At 39.5% G+C, this 20,370-nt stretch overlaps 1 protein-coding gene across 1 annotated transcript in view; it reads right to left on the bottom strand.

Moving 5' to 3' along the window:
• VPS41 (VPS41 subunit of HOPS complex) overlaps positions 1-1,615 on the bottom strand; it is a 176,779-nt gene extending 175,164 nt beyond the window's left edge. The window contains exon 1 of the mRNA XM_072965234.1: positions 1,541-1,615. Coding sequence (XP_072821335.1) covers positions 1,541-1,561 — 21 coding nt within the window. The 5' untranslated portion in view covers positions 1,562-1,615. The remainder of the gene's footprint in view (positions 1-1,540) is intronic.
• Between the last annotated feature and the right edge of the window lie 18,755 nt (positions 1,616-20,370).

Consider the following 20,370-nt stretch of genomic DNA (forward strand, 5'->3'; position numbering starts at 1 on the left):
TTCTTTTGTGAGGACCAAATGCAAGGTGAAAGGGTTCTTTAAACTAGAAACTGCTGTAAAAATGCAAAGCATTCTTATTATATCATTAATTTTCTAAGTCTCTTTTTATATCAGCTTTGCCAAACTCATCTGCACAAAATAGTAGTAAATACAAAAAACTCTCTCCATTTCTACTACACTATTTTAAGCATGTAGGAGCTTTATTTTTTGCTTTTAAATCAAACCACCAAAAAATGATATTTAACATAAAAGATGAACAGTGTGAAAACCAATCTCACCCTATCATTAAACCCAGCAGTGAGTCATGTGCTTAATGACCATCTCCCTTTGCGCTGCTTGAAATGGAAAATGGAGGCTCCAGTAGTACTTAGGAGACTCTCCTGTTACCACAATGATGACCCAAACAATTCCCACCTGGGGAAGTTTCTTATTTATTGGCATACACCGAATGTACACGGGGCAAGTTTTCATTATGTAAGTGAAGTATGTTGCAAATGGTACAAATTATTAAACTAAATAAATTTCTTATTATGATACCAAACAGCTCACCATCAAGTCACTGTTTGGAAGCAATTATGGAAAATGATGGCCCTGTTAATTTGTAAGGAAAAACAGTGCTAAGCTGAAAAGACACTGGAAATGCAAATTTAAGGTATTTCCCCCAATTCTGGCCTTCGTTTTTTTCAGGCTTCTTGGTGTTACTTTGTCATTTCAGCTACTGTCTGGCTATCACTATTAACCATATGAAAATAACTCTAGTGCCATCACTAACTTCTCTTAATTCCAGTGCCGCATGACCGAACATTGCCATCTGATGTCCTGCCAGCAACAAATAATCTCACGTAACTTTTACCGAGCCCAACTTTTCCTCAACACTTTAACTTTGTGTGCTAACTCGTCCCATCTTACACCACCCTGCGAGGACAGTACTATTATCACAGCCATCTTATATTTAAAAGTTAAATAACTAGCCCAAAGTCACATACTAAAAGACAGAACCAGCACTGCAGCCTAGACATTAACGCTCCGCAGTTGACGCACTTAACCACTGCCGGTTGCAACCATGACTTAGCTTTGTAACTAACTGAAACGGACCCGAAACAAACTCATCCTCGGTTCTCTCCTAGCCCTCCGGCAAATCAGCTCCTGTGTCCCGCTTCGAGTGGAAAGGAATGTAAATTACAGTCACCTGACTTCAAAACTCAAGTCACTGACGCCTCTCACGGGCAGTCAGTCCCTAGGAGACCCCCCTAAGCTGCCCTGAAGCCCAAATTTCTCGCAGCACAGGCCGCAAGGGCAGCGCCAAAGGAAGGGCCCCCGGGAACGCTGGGGGTGTGTCGGGGCGCCGTCCCAGCGTGCGGTCCTGGAGCCCGCATGCCACCCGCCTCTCGGCTGCCCGAAACCGCCTTTCGCCGTCCGCCCGCCCCGCGCCGGCCCGCCTCGCCCCGCAGCAGCCCCCGACCTCCGCACGCCGCACTCCCCGCCCGCGAACGCCTCCCCCTCGTCTCGCCTTCCCCAGCCTGGCAGTTGCAGGCTTTACCTGCTCCTCCGCTTCCGCCATGGTGCTGCCGGCGAGTCACGTGACACCCCCGGAAGTGAGAGAAAGAGAGACGCCGAGCCCGGTGCCTGCTGGGAAGTGTGGTTTTAGGAGCATCTGAATCGTGTTTTCCAGCTGATGAACCTATGGAGCCTCGTTTCAGCTGACTCTCCAAGCTAAGTGGAATTGTGCTTTGGAGAATCCAAACATAACCGTTGTCAGTCTATGATTTATTTTATTGATGGTCTTATTGTTTCCGTTTTTACTATGTATTTATTTATATTCACTGTATATGAGGCCCTGGATTTATAGCATTGCATAAATTATCTCATTTAATCCTCCCAGCAGCCCTTATTATTATTATTACCATTTACAGAGGAAAACATTTTGGCTCACAAGTCACAAAGCTAGTACAAGACATAACTAAGATTTGAATTTGCAGAAGACTCAGCAGTTACCAAATCCCGCTTAGTCTAAAAATGTCTTTTTTTATAAGTATATTATGTAAATATAAAGCAGTCTTTGAAACAGAAAACCGGAGACAATTTATACTTCAAAAATATTTAGCTCCCACTGTTTGATGCTACTTTGTTGGCTTCCTCTTCTGGCATCTGGACGTTGAAATTTTTTTTTAATTGTTTAATCATTTGTTTAAATTTTTGTGGAGTATATCCCATAGGTAAATATTCAAGATAGAATATAAATTTATCCTCGGTAAAATCTGTGGAACTACTGTATTACTTCCATCCTTAGCATGAATGATAACCCTCCCCATGTTTGTGGGTGTCATGAACTCTCCTTCCTTATCCTTGGGAATCTGCAGTATCCTGTCAAAGGCAGGCATTTACTTCTTTCTGCTCAGGTGCAGTAGATTGAAACTGGCAGAGGGCTTCACAAATGGCAACACGTGGTGGGTACCTAGTACTTTATTGACCCCTGTGTTGCAAGGACTCTGACCTAGTAGGAAGTCGTGGACTCAGGACTCTGTTCCTCCCAGGTCTGCAGCTGTAACCTTCTCAACTCGTGGTTCCTCAATGGCCAGGGTGACATCATCTGAGACACTTGTCTTCTCCCCAGGGCAGAAAGAGCCTTAGCTCCATCCTCTTCTTCCAAGTCTTGGCGGGGGGTGGGGGTCCATCTTCTAGTCTGCTGATCACTTAGTTACGGGGAAAAAGACAGACCAACTCCAAGGTATCTAGGTATACATAGTCAAGCACCCAATACTCAACCGTTCCAGTCCAAAATTCTAAGATCCTCTCTTGCATAACAGCTTGGAACCAAACATTGCTCGTGATTGACTCCAAGTCTGCTCGTGATTGACTCCAAGTCCCACAGGGATCCTTGTACCAACCAACAAGGCTATGGAAGCCCCCAGTCCAGTCTCCACAGTAAAAAGAAATAAGCCTGGCCCCTCTCCTTGTCTGACTTTCCTCACAAACTATAATTTTCCCTTTTCCATTAGGAGCTAGACCCAGCCATAAACTTTTAGAGGACTATACCCTCTCCAAAATGACAATCTCTTCTGCTTTGATAAGACACAGGCTCAGGATTAGGAAGGAAAACAGAGGATTATAATCACTGTCTTCCCGGTCAGGTGTTTTTTATTGTTCAACCCTACTGTGATGAGAAGTCAGGTAACACCTCTAGAGAAAGAGTGATTAAACACTGGGAAATAAGTAGGAAACTCAAACCCTTGAAATTCAAGCAAAATCCTGTTCTTGTTCTTCTCAAATTCTGCTTTTCTTTCCCAACAAACAAGTGTGCACCCTCAAAATTCTGAGGACTTCACACCCTGGGGAGGAGCTAGCTTCTCTCTCTCTCCTTCTGGGCTGGAAGTCTTCCTTCTAAGCCCTTCTGGCCTCCAAGGCCACACTGTCACCTGGCCCTGTGCTGATGGTAGAATTGTAAGTGGGGATCACTAAAAAGCTTTTATCGAAAGGGTCTTAGAGTCACAATCAGCTTCTAGCCCGGGGTTGCTGCTCCCCGATTTCACGGCTGAATATGCTGTCTTTTCTTCTCTTGGAGGCTGGAGCTGCCTAAGTTTATATGATGGTTGAGTCTTCTCCACAAATTCTCCAAGGGGCACGTTCCTTTCATCTGCCACACAGGTTCTGCTCTGGGGGCCCTCCTGGTGGAGGACAGGGGCCACCGAAGCAAGCGGAATTGGAAGCTGGCCATCCACTCTGAGGCTTCCTGATCTTTCTGCTTTTCTGGAATGCAGATTGTTCAGCCTCTTTCTCTTCCTCAAAAAAAAAAAAAAAAAAGGTGAGATGGGCCTTATTGAAGATGTAGTCAAAGTTTACTGCTGATTCTCCTTTGCTCCTCAACCTGCAAAACTCTGGATTCCCCCAAATCTGTTCCCCATTCAGTATACTGTATTGACTCAATGAGTATTGGAGATATTACTGTTTCCTCTTGAACAGACTGGAAAGTGAAGTGACACAGATGTGGGAAGATGAATTCAAGGAAGAAAGCACGCTACAGGCTGCCAGGTTCAGACAGTGCCTGTGGGCAAGATGAAATTCACGTGTGACCTCCGAGCCCCGAGTCTTCTCACGTGAAATGACAGTTACGGGCTCTCTCATCCAGGAGGTCCTGCTCCTCAGAGTGTGGCCCGCAGACCAGCAGAATCATTACCTGGGAACTTGCTAGAAACAAAGAGCTTAGGGCCCTTCCAGAGACTTACTGAGGAAGCATCTGGATTCAGATAATACCCCTAGGTGATAAGTATGGACATTAAAGTTCGAGAAACATTCAGCCTAACAGTCTTTCATTTTATGACAAATCACCTGTTTCCTTTTTGTTCCTCATCATCAGTTCACGCTCTCCCACCTTCAGGCTGTGGAGGTCAAGGTAAGAGTCAACGTCTCATTCTCAGTGTGTAGGATCTAGTTCCGTGAATAGTTTTCAGAAACCAGACCTAAGACCTTATAATATTTGTAGCGTGGTTCACTGGTTTTAAGGCTCTGTCTCGTAAGTTTGTTGTAGAGGTCTGAAACCATTTACAAACTCAATAAATTTAGTCATTTTATTCATGATAACAACCTATTTCATTGTTTAAACAATAATGAAGGGCTTCAGCATTTTCCAGTATAAGACAGTACTTCTAAATGTCAGAAACTTGAAAAATCATCATAGTGGAAAGATGAGTTAAAAAAAATTCACCCCTTTATCCCTTCTAATTAGATGGTGCTTTATAGATTATTTTCCCAATCTTTAGCTTCCATTCCTTCTTAGCTTGCTAGCTTTTTCTGTCTAAAGGTCTTTCTTGACAGGCAGTGACAAGCCAACTTGTACCACGTTATACTACTGACTGAGCCGTGATATTAATCTGTCTTTAATTAGCTTTCTCTCCCAGTAGCTAAAATAATATTTATTTTATCTTTAGCAATTTTGGCAAGCCTCATCTTATTCTGCAGTTTGGGTTTTCAGAACCTGTACCACTGAAACCTTCTAATATTTCAGATGCTATTTTAAGATAAAGCTTATTGTAATTTTCCTAAGCAACCATACTAGATTTTTTAAAGGAACATTTGTCTAACTACAAAACAATACATGTATGACTGAAACATTATGCCGTGCACCAGAAACTGACAAAACATTGTAAACTGACTAGACTTCAATTAAAAAATGTATATTCATGATAATTGGAAAAATACAAAAAATTATAAAATAAATTCAACTGCGACTCACAACTTCTCCAGATCATGACTCTTGGATACATTTGCCCTCTCTCTCTCTCCCTCTCTTCCCTGTTTGCTTTCTGTGTCTAAAGTTTTTAGACAAATATCAAATTTTGTCATCTGCTTTCTTCACTTAGTTGTTTTCCAGTAACACTATAAAATGTTCTAAAAGATGGTTTAATGGTGCACATTAAAATTGCATTCTGTGAAAATACCATAATTTATATAATCAACCCCTTTCTGATGCATACTTTGAGTATATCTAACTCACATCCCTGGGCATAATTTTGGCAGGTGCTTTAATGAAGGGTGGTAGGTATCCACTGTAGAAACAAGCAAAGCCAACCAAATGAAAAAAACCAGGGCTGTTTATTCAGAACCTGCTCCAGCACGGAAGTCAACCACCGTCATCTTGACAGAAACTCAAAGGTGGGCAGAGGCGTGCGAAAGCTTTATGATGGGAAAGGGGGAGGCTTTGGGAGCGCCCTGATGAGAGGCTGTTGGCGTGGGGAAGCATAGTGGGCTACTGGGGGCGGAGCATGCTGTGTGATGGGCTGTGGGTGCATATTTTGCTTTCTCAGGTCCTAAGTTGGAAGCAGGGACAAAAATTAGAGAAGCTGTCAGTTATTAATCACATCCTAGCCACTTTGGGCCAACTGTTGCAGAAGTTACTGTTCAGCTTCCCGATTGCTATTAAAGATGGCAGTCTGACTTCCTGTAAGTCTGACTTATAGCAGCCTGGCTTCCTGGATATTATTATAGATAAGGGGTTGATTTCCTGCGCAGGTTTGCTGCAGGTTGTGGGTCACAGTTCTGTTTCTATATCTAGTCTGGTCATTGTCTGTTTGTAAATCCCATCGCTCACAATTTATATTTCTCAGAGTTATGTATGTGATCTCTATAGTTTTCTACCATAAAACATTAGATATTATAATTTTCTTGAACATTTCATCAATTTGGTTGGAGAAAAAATAGTATTTTACTTTTTGTCTTAACTTGTATGTTTTTTATTTCTGATGAGTTGATATTTTCCATACACTTACTCACCATTATGGATTGTTTTCTGCATTTTCCACTCCTGCTCTTTACTTATTTTCTACTGGGAAATTGATCTTTTTTTCTTATTGACTTGAAACAGAATGTCCAGCTGACATCTGGTTATTTGGTTTTGAAGCTAAGAGAAAGCTGGTGCTGGAGATAAATATTCTGAGATCTTCAGCATACAATGGATATTTATGGACATTTGAAGTCTGGGGGTACTAAACAATAAAGGGAAAATGCAACCTGAAATATAATCTTTGGGAATATGCAAATTTGAAGAAGCAATGAAGATGAGGTAGTTTAGATTCAGTATGGTAGTTCTCTGGCTCCTGCAAAATTAGTGTGCCCTGATTTGGATCAAAGGGTTTTATTGCTAAAATTAAATAGTCACAGCATTTTCCCAATTCACAGGAAAAAATTAATTAATGGGGAACATATACCATTTAAAACTCTTCTCTTAAATGTTTTCTTGGAATCTTTGATTTTGCTATTGCTTAGCGACAGACAAGCTAAGACCAAAAAAATACATTAAAAATTAGTAAATAAATCCTAGCAAAACAATCAGAAAGAGATGATCATGTTTGCTTTGACAGCTCCTTAGTTTTTACACGTTTAATTTCTTTTCTACTGTTTGCTTTTGTTTATTGAAGTATAGTTGATTAACAATATTGTGTTAGTTTCTGGTATACAGCATAGTGATTCAGTTATACATATATATGTTCATTTTCATTATAGGTTATTACAGGATATTAAATATAGTTCCCGGTGCTATACAGTAAGACCTTGTCATTTATCTATTTTATATATAGTAGATTGTATCTGCTAAACCCAAACTCCTAATTTATCCCTCCCCCACCACCACCACTTTCCCCTTTGGTAGCCATAAGTTTGTTTCCTATCTTTATTTTTAAATAAACATGTTCCCAGCACCTAGTGCACTGCCTGGCACATATTTGGAACTCAATAATTATTTACTGACTGGATCAATGAATTAATTAGTGAATTACTTGCATATAGCTCCATTTCATTATGTTTTCCTAAGTAACAGACTTTGGTGTCCGGCTACCATCGGTTCAGTGAGAAAGTAAGGAGACATGGGTGGTTTAAGCAGAGCAAGTTGGAATAGCATGATGAGGGTGGTGTTTGGGAAGTTTAAGTCAGAAGTCGTGGGAGGCTTCAAAGCAATCTAAATTAGTTTGGAACTCTCAGAAGACTTCATGGAGGAAGCACCACATCAGGTGGTCCTTAAAAGATGGATAAGAGGCTGATGATAGAAAGAAGAGGAAAGGGAAGATATCCCATGTAAAGAGAATGGTATGAGAAGAGACATAAAGATGTGAAGTAGCATCCAAAGAGTCGGATATAATACTAAAGATGATGCTAGAGTCTATCGATACCAGGCATTAATTTGTGCATAATTTCAGAGGCAGTGGTGGCAGATTGCTAATTTCCTGTCTGATATCTGTTCACTTCTGCTTCCTTAGTAAAAGAACTCCTATAACACTGGGGACAGCAATTCCCTTAGATAAAGGACTACATTTCCTGGCCTTCAAAACTTAGGTGTGGCCTCCATGATTAAGTTCTAGTCAATGATCTATAAATGGAAGTGTGATGTGCCTTCCAGCAGAGACTCCTACAGAGAGACAGACAGTTAGAGATACCCTCTTTTACCTCTTCTGCTACTAGATTCTGCAGCAACCATCTAGGTCCATGAGGTGGCCTTGAGGATGGAAACCAAATGCTAAGGAGGAAGTAGAAAGATACAAGGAGCCGGGTTCCTGATGACTTTCAGGAGCCCCCATGCCCCGCTAAACTGCCTGCTTCCACATTGATTTGGAATGAAAGAATCCACCCTGGTGATATTGTAGGTTGTCTACCACAGGTAGCCAGACTGAATCCTGACTGATAACGATGGTGGAGACACACTGAGAATTTCTGAGACTAGAAATGACATGGCCATAAAGACATCACCTCCTGCACGTGAGTGAATTATTATTATTTTCCTACTTGTACATTTGAGAAAGGGAGAAAAGGAGAGATCACACATACGTATGTGTGTGGAGGACAAAATTCTGTATTCTAAAGATTTCAGATCTTGAAACACAGGGCTAGGACAGTGTCCCCAGGAGCAAATTTGCCTTTGGCTCTTTCCAGCTCATTGGGATGTTTAAGAGCTTCAGCGATCAGGACTCCAATCCTATCTGTGCTATTTCCCGTGCAATTCAACAAAAGTACAAGTTAACTTTCCTAAGCTCTAGTATTCTCAACTGTCAAATGGGCTAATAGTAACTTCTTCCAAGGGTTATTGTGAAAAATAAATGAGAAAATGTCCCTATCTAAAGCTCTTATCAGAAAGCAGGGGCATAGTTGTTTTAATTATTGTCACACTGCGATTGTGTTTCCTGCACTTGAGTATCCACATGACAAACAGGGCAGTGTCCTCTCCAGGCTTCATTTCTCCTGATCCTCCCTTAGAAGCTCAAGACCATTCTCCAGCCTTATTTGTTTACAATGAGGAGAAGAGAAAGAATTCTGGGGATGTGCAGAACACACACAACAAGTAACAAGCTGAACAAATGGAAAAATCAGCACTCTTCTAGGAGCTGTAAGAGAGGAGGGCACATGAAAAACCCCTGTCCACAAGATCAGAGAGACTGACAGGGGAATACAGGGAGTCCCAGCATCCCAGAACAGAGACCCAAGACCCACAAGGAGAAACCACTGTGGAAACCAGTGCCAGGGTAGGAAAACCTCAACTGCGCTTGATGCAATGCTGGAGGCTCAGTGTGGGCAAGCCTGAGATTTAGAAACTCGAGGGGCATCTGGATTGAGCCCCCTCAATATTGTGAGATTTACCTCCAGGAGCTCCACCAGGTTCCCACGGTAAATACTGGAGAAAAATCCCGACTTAATTCCAAGAGGAGGAGGGGAAAAGAAACTGTTGTGAAATTAGCCAGAGACCTTGTTCTTAAGGAAGCCTGCCCTCAGGGCAAAGTAGTTAACCAGAACCTAACTGACCTGGGAGGAGGGGAATGCCCAACTGCAGCCCACTCTAGCCATCCTGCTCCATCTAAGAGGGAGAAAAAAAAAAATGAGAAATCCTTGTGAAGTTCATAGTCCAGTGGCCCAGGCTCACTAAAAGACTGAAAACATTTTTAAAAACACTATGCCTTATATTCTAAGAAAGGAGAGAAAATGGAATTTTATAAAATTTACAATTAAAACCACAAAAGGCAGGAAAAAAAACAGGAAAGCAAAAATAGGAACGAAGAACAAGGATAACAAATAGAAAGTGGTCACAAACATGGGAAATATTAATCCAACTGTATCAATAATCACTTTGAATGTCAACAGCCTAAATGCATGTTGAAAGACAAAGAGTGTCAGAGTAGATCAAAAAGCACCACTCAACTATATGTTAACTGTAAGAAACTCATTTTAAATCTAAAGGCACATTAAAAGTGAATGGATGGAGAAAACCAAAGCATGCTAACACTAGTCAAAAGAAAGCAGGAAGTAACTATATTAATTTCAGACAGAGCAGACTTCAAGATAAGGACAGTTATCAGGGATAAAGTGGGGCAATACATGATGATAAAGGGGTCAGTTCTCCAAGAAGACAAAACCATCCTTAACATGTATGTGCCTAACCACAGGGTGTCAAACTACATGAGGCAAAATCTGATAGAAATGCAAGGAGAAATAGATGAATGCATTATCTTAGTTGGAGACTTCAATTCCCCTCTATCAGAAATGGACAGATTGAACAGACAGAAAATCAGTAAGGGCGTAATTGAATTCACCATGAGTCAGTGGGTGTACTGGGCACTCACAGACTACTTCATTCATCCAACAAGAAAACACACATTTTTCTCAAGCTCACATGGAACGTTCACAAAGACAGACCACATTCTGAGCCAGAAAATACACCTTAACAAATTTAAAAGAATAGATACACAGAGATTAAACAACACACTTCTAAATAACACATGGGTCAAAGAAGAAATCTCAAGAAAAATTTCAAAATATTTTGGACTAAATGAAGATGAAAACACAATTTATTACAATTTATAGGATGCAGTGAAGGCAGTGCAGAGAGGGAAATTTATAGCATCAAATGCATCTATTAGAAAAGGAGAAAAATCTAAATCCAGTAATCTAATGTTTCTAATTTAGGAAACTAGAATAAGATGAGCAAATTTAATCCAAAGTAATCCAGAAGAAAACAAATAATAAAAATTAGAGAAATCAATGACATTGAAGACAGGAAATTAATAGGAAAAAAAGATCAACAAAACCTTAAACTGGTTCTTTGAAAGATCTGTAAAATTGATAAGCCTCTAGCCAGGCTAACTAAGAAAAAGAGAGGACACAAATGACTAATATCAGAAATAAAGTGGGGGGCGGGGGCATCACTACATATCCTATGAACATTGAAAAGATAACGAAAGAATGCTATGAACAATTCTATTCTAGATGAAATGGAGCAATTTCTTGAAAGATCCAGTCTGCCAAAACTCACACAAGAAGAAACAATCTGAATAGGCCTAAATCTATTAAATAAATTGAATTAATCAATAATTAATAATCTTCCAAAACAGAAGGCACCAGGCCCAGACGGGCCCAGACTGGTGAATTCTACCCAAGCACTGAGGGAAGAAATTATACCAATTCTCACCAATCGTTCGGAGGATAGTCGCAGAGGGAATACTTCCTAATTCATTTTAAGAGGCCAGCACTGTCCTAATACAAAAACTAGTCAAAGAGATTACGAGAAAACTACAACAAAAACTACAGACCAATGTCTTTCATGAACATAGATTCAAAAACCCTAAACGGAATTTTATCAAATCAAATCCCCAAAAGTATAAAAAATAATTATATACTATGATCAAGTCGGATTTATCTCTGGCATGCAACATTTCAAAATCAATTAATATTAATTAATTAATACATCTAATTAACAGATTAAAAAAGGAAAAAATCACATGATCATATCAATTGATGCATAAACACCTACACATGATAAAAAAAAGTCTCGGTAAACTAGAAATAGAGAGAAATGTCCTTAACTTGATAAAGACCGACTACAAAAAGCTACAGCTATCATCATACTCAGTGGTGAGAAACTCAAAGCTTTTCACATACAAGGCAAGGATGTTCTGTACAGTAAACAAGACAGCGCGGTGCTGGTGAAAGATCAGATAAATAGATCAGTGGAACAGAATAAGACATGATCCACAAAAGAAATAATAACCTGGATTTCATTAATATTAAAAACTTCAGCCCTACAAAAGACAGTGTGGAGAGAATTAGAAGACAAGCCACACTCTGGGATAAAATATTTGCAAAAGACACATCTGATAAAGGATTTATGTAAAATATGCAAAGAACTCTTGAAACTCAACAATAAGAAAACAGCCTGATTGAAAATTGAGCCAAACTCTAGTTTGTTTACTACATCCGTGAGTCTGTTTTTGGTTTGTAAATACCAAAGGGGAAAGGGCAGGGAGGGATAAATTAGGGGTTGGGGATTAACAGACACACATTACTATACATATTCAATTTCTTATAATAATGTATAATGGAAAAGAATCTGAAAAGAAAAAATGTATGTGTATGTATATGTAACAAGTGAATCACTTTGCTGTACACCTGAAACGAACATTGTAAATCAACTATACTTCAATACAAATTTTTTTAAATAAATAACTTAAAAAAGACAACAGAATTAAAAAAAAAAATTAGGCCAAAGACCTTAATAGATACCTCACCAAAGAAGATATGTAACTCACATATCAGCATAGAAAAAAGATGCTCTACATCATATGGCAGCAGGGATATGATGCAAAGCAACAGTGAGATATCACTACACACCCATTAGCATGGCCATAACTGGGACACTGACAGCACCAAAGGCTGGCAAGGATGTGGGCGAATAGGAACTCATATATCGCTAGAAGGAATGCAAAATGGTACAGCCACTTTGAAAGACAATTTGGTAGACAGTTTTGAAAGACAGTTTTATCACAAAACCAACCATACTCCATTGTATAAATATACCACATCTTCTTTATCCAGTCACCTGTTGATGGACATTTAGGTTGTTTCCATGTTTTGGCTATTGTAAATAGTGCTGCTATGAACATTGGGGTGCAGGTGTCATCCTGAAGTAGATTTCCTTCTGGGTACAAGCCCAGGAGTGGGATTCCTGGGTCATACGACAACATAATGCCATTTGCAGCAACATGGATGCTCCTGGAGAATGTCATTCTAAGTGAAGTAAGCCAGAAAGAGAAAGAAAAATACCATATGAGATCGCTCATATGTGGAATCTAAAAAACAAAAACAAACAAACAAAAACAAAGCATAAATACAGGACAGAAATAGACTCATGGACAGAGAATACAGACTTGTGGTTACGGGGGGGGTAGAGGGTGGGAAGGGATAGACTGGGATTTCAAAATTGTAGAATAGATAAACAAGATTACACTGTATAGCACAGGGAAATATACACAAAATGTTATGATAAATCACAGAGAAAAAAATGTGACAATGAGTGTGTATATGTCCATGAATGACTGAAAAATTGTGCTGAACACTGGAATTTGACACAACACTGTAAAATGATTATAAATCAATAAAAAATGTAAAAAAAAAAAAGAATAACTCAAAAAAAAAAAAAAAACCAACCATACTCTTACGGTACTATCCAGAAATCTTGCTGCTTGGTATTTACCCAAAGGAGTTGAAAACTTACGTTCGTACAAAAACCTGCACGTGGATATTTATGGCAGCTTGATTTACAACTGCCCAAGTTTGGAAACAACCAAGATGTCCTTCAGTAGGTGAATGGATAAATAAACTGTAGTACATTCAGCTAATAATTTATACAGCAACCCCCTACTTTTGAATATTTAAATTGCTTTCAATTTTTTGCTACTAAAACCATATGGTGATGAACATTGCAACTTTGTGTACTTGAACAATTTATAAATAGTTCCTTAGAAAAAAATTCAGAAATGGAATGGCTTGGTCAGAGGACCTTTGAAGTTGTCATAAAAGTTCATAAACTATCAAGAAATGCCTAAAAAAAAACCCTATCTTTTGAATACTCTAATATGGTAGTTTTGAATGATTTAGGACATCTTTTATTCATTCTTTGGATTCCTATTGTATGTCTTACTAACAAATATTTCAAAGACCATCTCTTTGGGTTTTCCCCAGACACAGGCTGTTTATGTTCAATCCATTTACTGAACTTCCTTCATATTTTTGACAGAAAAGCACAAAACTAATTTTTTTAACTTAAAGCATGGATTCAATCTGTTCAGAATCCAGGTGTTTAGCTGTGCCAAGAAAACACTATTTTATAGAGAATCTTTCATTTTCAATCAAAATTTTGAAACAAAATACTTAAACACATCCTGCCATTGGATCCAAATATCATTTGTGAAACAAGGTCCATTTTTCAGCAAGAATCCAATTTCAAGGTATGTTTGTGGAGCAAGAGACTTTCTCTTCTATATATTTGAGCCCTTCAAACACAAAGACATTACAAATTGAAAAAGAAGAGGAAGAGAAGAGAAAAGATGGAGGAGGATCGGTCTGCTGCACTAGGACAAAGCAATGGAACCTCAGTTAGGTTCCGAAATTTAACATAACCAGTATGTTAATTGGTTGAAACTTAATTGTCACTTTTCTGTATAAACAGTAATATAAATGTTTCTTAGCCAGAAAATTATTTAATCCACATTGAATCTGTGAATCTGCACACATTACGACAAATAGAAAACGTTACTGTTGCAGTAACAGTAATAAAATAAAATAAAATACAGTATGACGTTGGTTTAATGGTTTTGTACTGATGTTGAATATTGTTTTGTGAAGAAAACCAAACATAATCATCATGTGGTTTTATTTTTTTTACTTTATTGTGTTTCTGCAGGACTCCGATCACTTATTGAAATGTGACAACCAAGGAGCTTATCTACCATTTAAGGCATCGTTATCATAGGATGGTACCACCTTCCTTATAGGTCCCTGATCCAGAAATGGGGCTTAGAGCCTTTTGATTGTTGTTTTAAGGAGAGAAATGACTTTAACCATCACTAGAGAAGCCTTATCTAACCCCACCCAAAAGAGAGCTCTACCAAGGGGAATACAAGAAAGAAGGAGATTTACAAGATGAACATGAAAGATAACATTGCATCCTAAGGTGAAGCCAGACCTGCATCTTTACATAATCCTTGTTAGATTTCCATGTGACATTTCTAGCCTGTTTAACAGCTACTGGAGAAAAATGATTCCCCCAGTCCCCACCACACCCACGTAGCAGCACAAGAACCCAAGACCTCGCATCTCTAGTTGATGTATCGCTAACTTCTCCTTTGACATATAAATGGCTGGAAAGTACTGAAGGAAACTCCCCTGCCCCATGTCCCCACCAGGCACCTCTCAAGACCATCTAGAGGGCTCTTCCCTTCAAGCCGTTCCCTCACTCTGCTTCCTGCAGATCCTACTTCTAACTGGGGTGTTCTCGTCTTGCTGTTCCCACAAGCCAGGTCCTACCCTGACTCCCTTATTCCATTCTAGGGACACTGCCCACCCCGCCTCTTTTCACTGTGTCTCAATGTCTGACATTGGTGCAGGTGAGTGGAAAGGTCTTTATGACAGGACTGGCCATGGGGAAGAAAACCATGTCTTACTATAAGTTGACATAAATGATGGCCTTCTCTCTACCAAAGCTGACCCTGGTTTTCTCCATCTCTGGAGTTTTGGCTGCAGCTGAGAAGGCCTGATGATACAGAAAGCCTGTTTCAAGTATTTACGGTGTGTTGTGGTAGACATTTGCTGGAGTGTCTGTCCAGTACCCTTTCCTAGAGGTTGCCTCCCTACCTCCCTGTGCTCCTGGGCTACCACCCACATGGTACTTCCAAAGCCCTTCCACTTTCTGAATATGGTTTACTGATCTCCATCCCTTCCCTGGGGTTTTGGGAAGTAAGACTGAAAGTGGTCAAAAGGTTTTCCTGATTCTGTGAGATATCCCAGGAATTTTTTTGTCATTGAAATAAGTTTAAATGAGTTTTCTGATGCTGACAAACAGTCCTAACTCTTTTATCTGCATATGTACCTACACGCAAACACACACACATTCACATATGCGTGCATGCACACACGCACAGTGGCTCTCCCCTCTAAGCAATCTTTATGTCATATCTTCCCTGCCCTTTGCTCTAGTAAATGGGCTTTGGTAACCAGGGAAACAGTCTCGATTCTTAGCCCTTAGGGATGAAGGAAACATCTCTCAGCATAAAGACAGGACTCAATTTTCTGCTCTTTGGATGAGCATCCAGTCACCACTCCCATTTTTCCATGATATGTTCCCTCACTTGCCTGCAGGACTTTGACATCCTCCTGATGTTGGCTGAATTTCAGCCAGTCCCTGATTTTACCAGGCCTTCTTTGCTAGACTTCAGGTAAGCAATCGCAGATGAGCCAGATACAGGGCCAAGAGCCATATTAAAAGACAGTTTCAAGTTCAGGAGAAACTGATACTAAGCCCCTCAAAGATACTGGCTCAATTATCCGGTCCAGGGACTAAGTCAGTAAGAGTACTAGCCTTGGTTCCCATTCCTGGCTGATCTGGAAGTAAGATGACCACGAAGGAGAGAGTGTTCAAGGAAATCCTCATGCCAACCAGGCAACCAGCCAAAATTGCCGTAAGAGGGTGTTCCTATTGTAATAAGTATATTCTGAGTTCAAATGAACAGATCTCCTCTTATCTAAGTGGCATCTGGTTAGACCACAAGGCTCCTGCTTGTCAATGGGAAGGAATAAAGCACAGAACAACCACGACGGAGACGTGCCTTTTTACAATACAACCCTTCCTAAATAAGGAACAGTCAACTCAGAGCATTGGACTTCTAAGAGCCCCTTTTCCCTCTCAGAAATATTAACTACCTATTATTATATTTCATCGTTTTGAATATTGTTCAAAAGAACTCTATCTTCTTTGAGTTCTCATCTTATCATTCTTAAAAGTCTTTCCTCTTCCACAAACAAACTGAAATGAATGACGGGTTTTTGTCTTTCAAATGATGTAAAATATTGCTTAGTTTGCACTCTGGTCCACAGTTTGTAAATATTATTTAAGATGCTTCTTTTATGCTAAACTGAAGGATTGAAAAAAAATATTCAGACTTTAATAGTGATAGTCTTTGCAGATCTGGTGTAATGGCAGTGTAGTTTCACCCCTGGGAAAGGAGTCACTGGGGACAGTTATATCCTGTGCTCTAAGTGCTGTGTTGCTGCAAATGGCTGGAGGATCAATGCTTTGACTGCATCTACAAACCCAGAAGTCATTTCATCCTACAGTGGTGGCTCTTTTCTGTATTTGCTCATCCTGCATTCCATGAACTGGGCTAGCCTAGTTGAAATTCTTAGAACATGCCATAATGATTCCAGGTCCACTGGCCACGCACGATCTGTGCTACCTTGTGAATAACATGCATTGCAAATGGAAAGCTCTCCCCCAACGTTATCAGGATGTAGATTCTTGCAAGGTAGAGGGCTGTTGGCTCCTCACTTGGCACCACCCCCACTTACGATGCCAGGAGGTTCTCTTTCACTCCACGTGTGAGATACTGGCATTTATAATACGTGAAATCTGGTGACGTGCAGTTAATAGTGTCAGAGTAAAGCTTGCTTGAATGCTTTATCTCATTGTTTCCCGCAGGAAGGTTTCTCGGAGGATTTTTATTCAGTCTGTTCAAAGGATTTCATTGGGCAGCAACTTGTCTTAGAGCGTCCATGAGTTTGTTCTTGAGCCCTTCACTGGATTCTTCCATCCATGAATTGTATTTAAGATCCCTGTTTCCCTCTCAGAAATATTAACCACATATTATTGTATGTAAGTTGTTTTGAATATTGTTCAAGAGGCAAGGTTTTTATTCTTCATTTATGTAGATGGTACTCAGTCATTTAACAATTAGCTTGTAGCAAGGGTGGACTTGTGACCTCAAAGATTAAGGGACGGTTCTTCCTAAGAGTAAGTATCACAGAGTGTAAGAATATTCAGTTAAACTTACAGAGACCCAACTGCATTGCAGGCATACGATATACTTATTACCAAGTCTTTCTCTTCTCCTCTCCCCTTTTTGAGGGTATGCCCCAAGCTGAATCGATTACCTCTTCTCCAAGACCTCCTCCTCCTGAATTTTCCTTCTCCGTAATTGGCACCACTGTACACGCAGCTGCCCCCATCAGAAAGCTGGGTGTTCTCTCTGATTTATCTCCTTCACTTGTATTCCCAGATCTCAACAGGTCACCAAGTCTGTTAATTCAACCTGTCACCATCCCTCTCTGTACCCTTCTCTCCATCCCCATTATGTCTTTTCTAGTCAATTCACCACCAACCTTCCCCTAGATTGTTGTAACAACTTCCTAACTGGTCTCTCTGCCTCCATTCCTGTCTCTCTCTACTTCTGTATTCAAGTTGAAGCTACAGTGACATTTTAGAAAGGATGCAGGATTATAAAACTCCTCTGCTTCAAGCCCTCCATCGGCTGTCTGTTGTGCTTGGGATAAAATCCAGCGGTGGTACATGTATCACTTCTCCAGCCTCACATGCCACCAGTTTCTCTTCCACCTCCTTCTCCAGCCTTACAGCATCACTTGCAGTGCCTTATTTCTAATTTCCGAGCCTTTGCACGTGCTGATCTCTTTACCTAGAATGATCTCTCTGTTCCCCTTCCCTCTACCGACTTCCATTCTTTTTCTAACATTTTTTATTGATTTATAATCATTTTACAGTGTTGTGTCAAATTCCAGTGTTCAGCACAATTTTTCAGTCATTCATGGACATATACACATTGTCACATTTTTTTCTCTTTGATTTATCATAACATTTTGTGTATATTTCCCTGTGCTATACAGTGTAATCTTGTTTATCTATTCTACAATTTTGAAATCCCAGTCTATCCTTTCCCACCCTCTACCCGCCCCCGGTAACCACAAGTCTGTATTCTCTGTCCATGAGTCTATTTCTGTCCTGTATTTATGCTTTGTTTTTGTTTGTTTGTTTTTTTTGTTTTTTAGATTCCACATATGAGCGATCTCATATGGTATTTTTCTTTCTCTTTCTGGCTTACTTCACTTAGGATGACATTCTCTAGGAGCATCCATGTTGCTGCAAATGGCATTACCGACTTCCATTCTTAATTGCTAAAGCCTCAGTCTTCAGAACCGTCACTCCTTATTCCCTTAACAATAGCAATGAAAATTTTTAATCTTTTCTCAAGGAAACATACTTTCTATTTTTGGTTTGTACTTACAGAAAATTTCCCAGGATTTCAGACCACCTCCAGCTGCCATATTCTATGCCTGGTTATCATGAAACTATAACATTTTTTTGCAGCCATAGAGTGGTTCTTCTATCCTAGGCAGGTGAATTAGGGACCCATCAAAACTAAAGCTCATCTAAGCCACTAGGGTATTATTCTGTAAACAGATGACTACTTCAAGTTGAGTAAGTTTCTTTCAGTGTCTGATATTGCCTATAACAACTTTTCTCCCTTCCAGGCTATCATTTGAAGATGAAAACAACTTATATTTACTATACGCCTTCCATCCAGTAAGTTATAAAATAACTTATAAAAGAGCTTAGCCCTCCAAACAAATCTCTGATTCTTGGAACTTTAGCTTAGGTTTTCTGAATCCTTGCAGATTGCTGTCCTGCCTTCTGAAAGACACCCAGTTCTGATGCTGCTTCCCCTCCAGCTCTTATAAAATATATTTGATAAACACATTTAATAAAATGTACTATTTGTGTTGTTTCACAGCCAGCTGTGTGGACGGCCTCTGAGGTTCTGAGTTTACAGTACCTGATCTAGAACATTTAAATCATAGGCAATGTAGTTAGGGCTAAAAAACTTTGTTTCATTGTTTCGTGACCAAGGCTTTAGAAAAATATTGGCATAAAATCATTAAAAAATGACAGCCTAAATGTCCATCAACAGATGACTGGATAAAGAAGATGTGGTATATTTTTACAATGGAATACTATTCAGCCATTAAAATGACAACATAACACCATTTGCAGCAACATGGATGTCCCTGGAGAATGTCATTCTAAGTGAAGTAAGCCAGAAAGAGGAAGAAAAATACAATATGAGATCGCTCATATGTGGAATCTAAAAGAAAAAAAAAGGAGAGGAACATAAATACAAAACAGAAACAGACTCATAGACATAGAATACAAACCTGTGACTGCCAAGGGGGAGGAGGGTGGGAAGGGACAGACTGGGATTTCAAAATTTGTAGATACTGACAGGCATATGCAGAATAGATAAACAAGTTTATACTGTACAGCACAGGGAAATATATACAAGATCTTGTGGTAGCTCACAGCAAAAAAAAATGTGACAATGAATATATGTATGTTCATGCATAACTGAAAACTTGTGCTCTACACTGGAATTCGACACAACATTGTAAAATGACTATAACTCAGTTAAAAAATGTTTAAAAAATGAAAGCAACTTTGATTTCCTAATGGGAGTATTTAATCTTTCCAAGTGCTAAGTAGAATTAATTTTCATCTTTCAAGAAATTAAGAGTGTGCTTGAAAGTCTCACTGTGAGGTGGATTAGCTCACGGTATCTTAAAGGTTTTTATTTGATGTTTTATTTGTTTGGTTTTGTTTCATTTTCTTTGGTTTTCTCCCTATAGCATCCCATAGGAAGAAACTCATTTTAGTTTAGCTAGATATATTCTATATGTAATTAGATAGACAGACAGACAGACAGATAACAGACACACACAATTGAAACAAAATTTCCATGAAATATCCTTAGTTTATGTGATTCACATTGACATGATACATTTTTTTCCATCCTATCTAATCCTATGCTATGCTACCTTACAATATTCTGATCACTACCCATTAAGTTGATTCCATTATCTGTAACTGAGGTGCAGGCTTGCAATTTGAAAAGCACTGGATTATAATTTTTGGCAAATAGAAAAAAGGCAAGTAAAGTAGACTGGAATAATGCTAGTCTCTGAGTTTCTAGAATGTTTCCCCATCCTTTCTCCTTTGTTCTCCAG

The sequence above is a fragment of the Vicugna pacos genome, chromosome 7 (assembly GCF_048564905.1).
Source record: "Vicugna pacos chromosome 7, VicPac4, whole genome shotgun sequence".
NCBI classification, from domain to species: Eukaryota; Metazoa; Chordata; class Mammalia; order Artiodactyla; family Camelidae; genus Vicugna; species Vicugna pacos.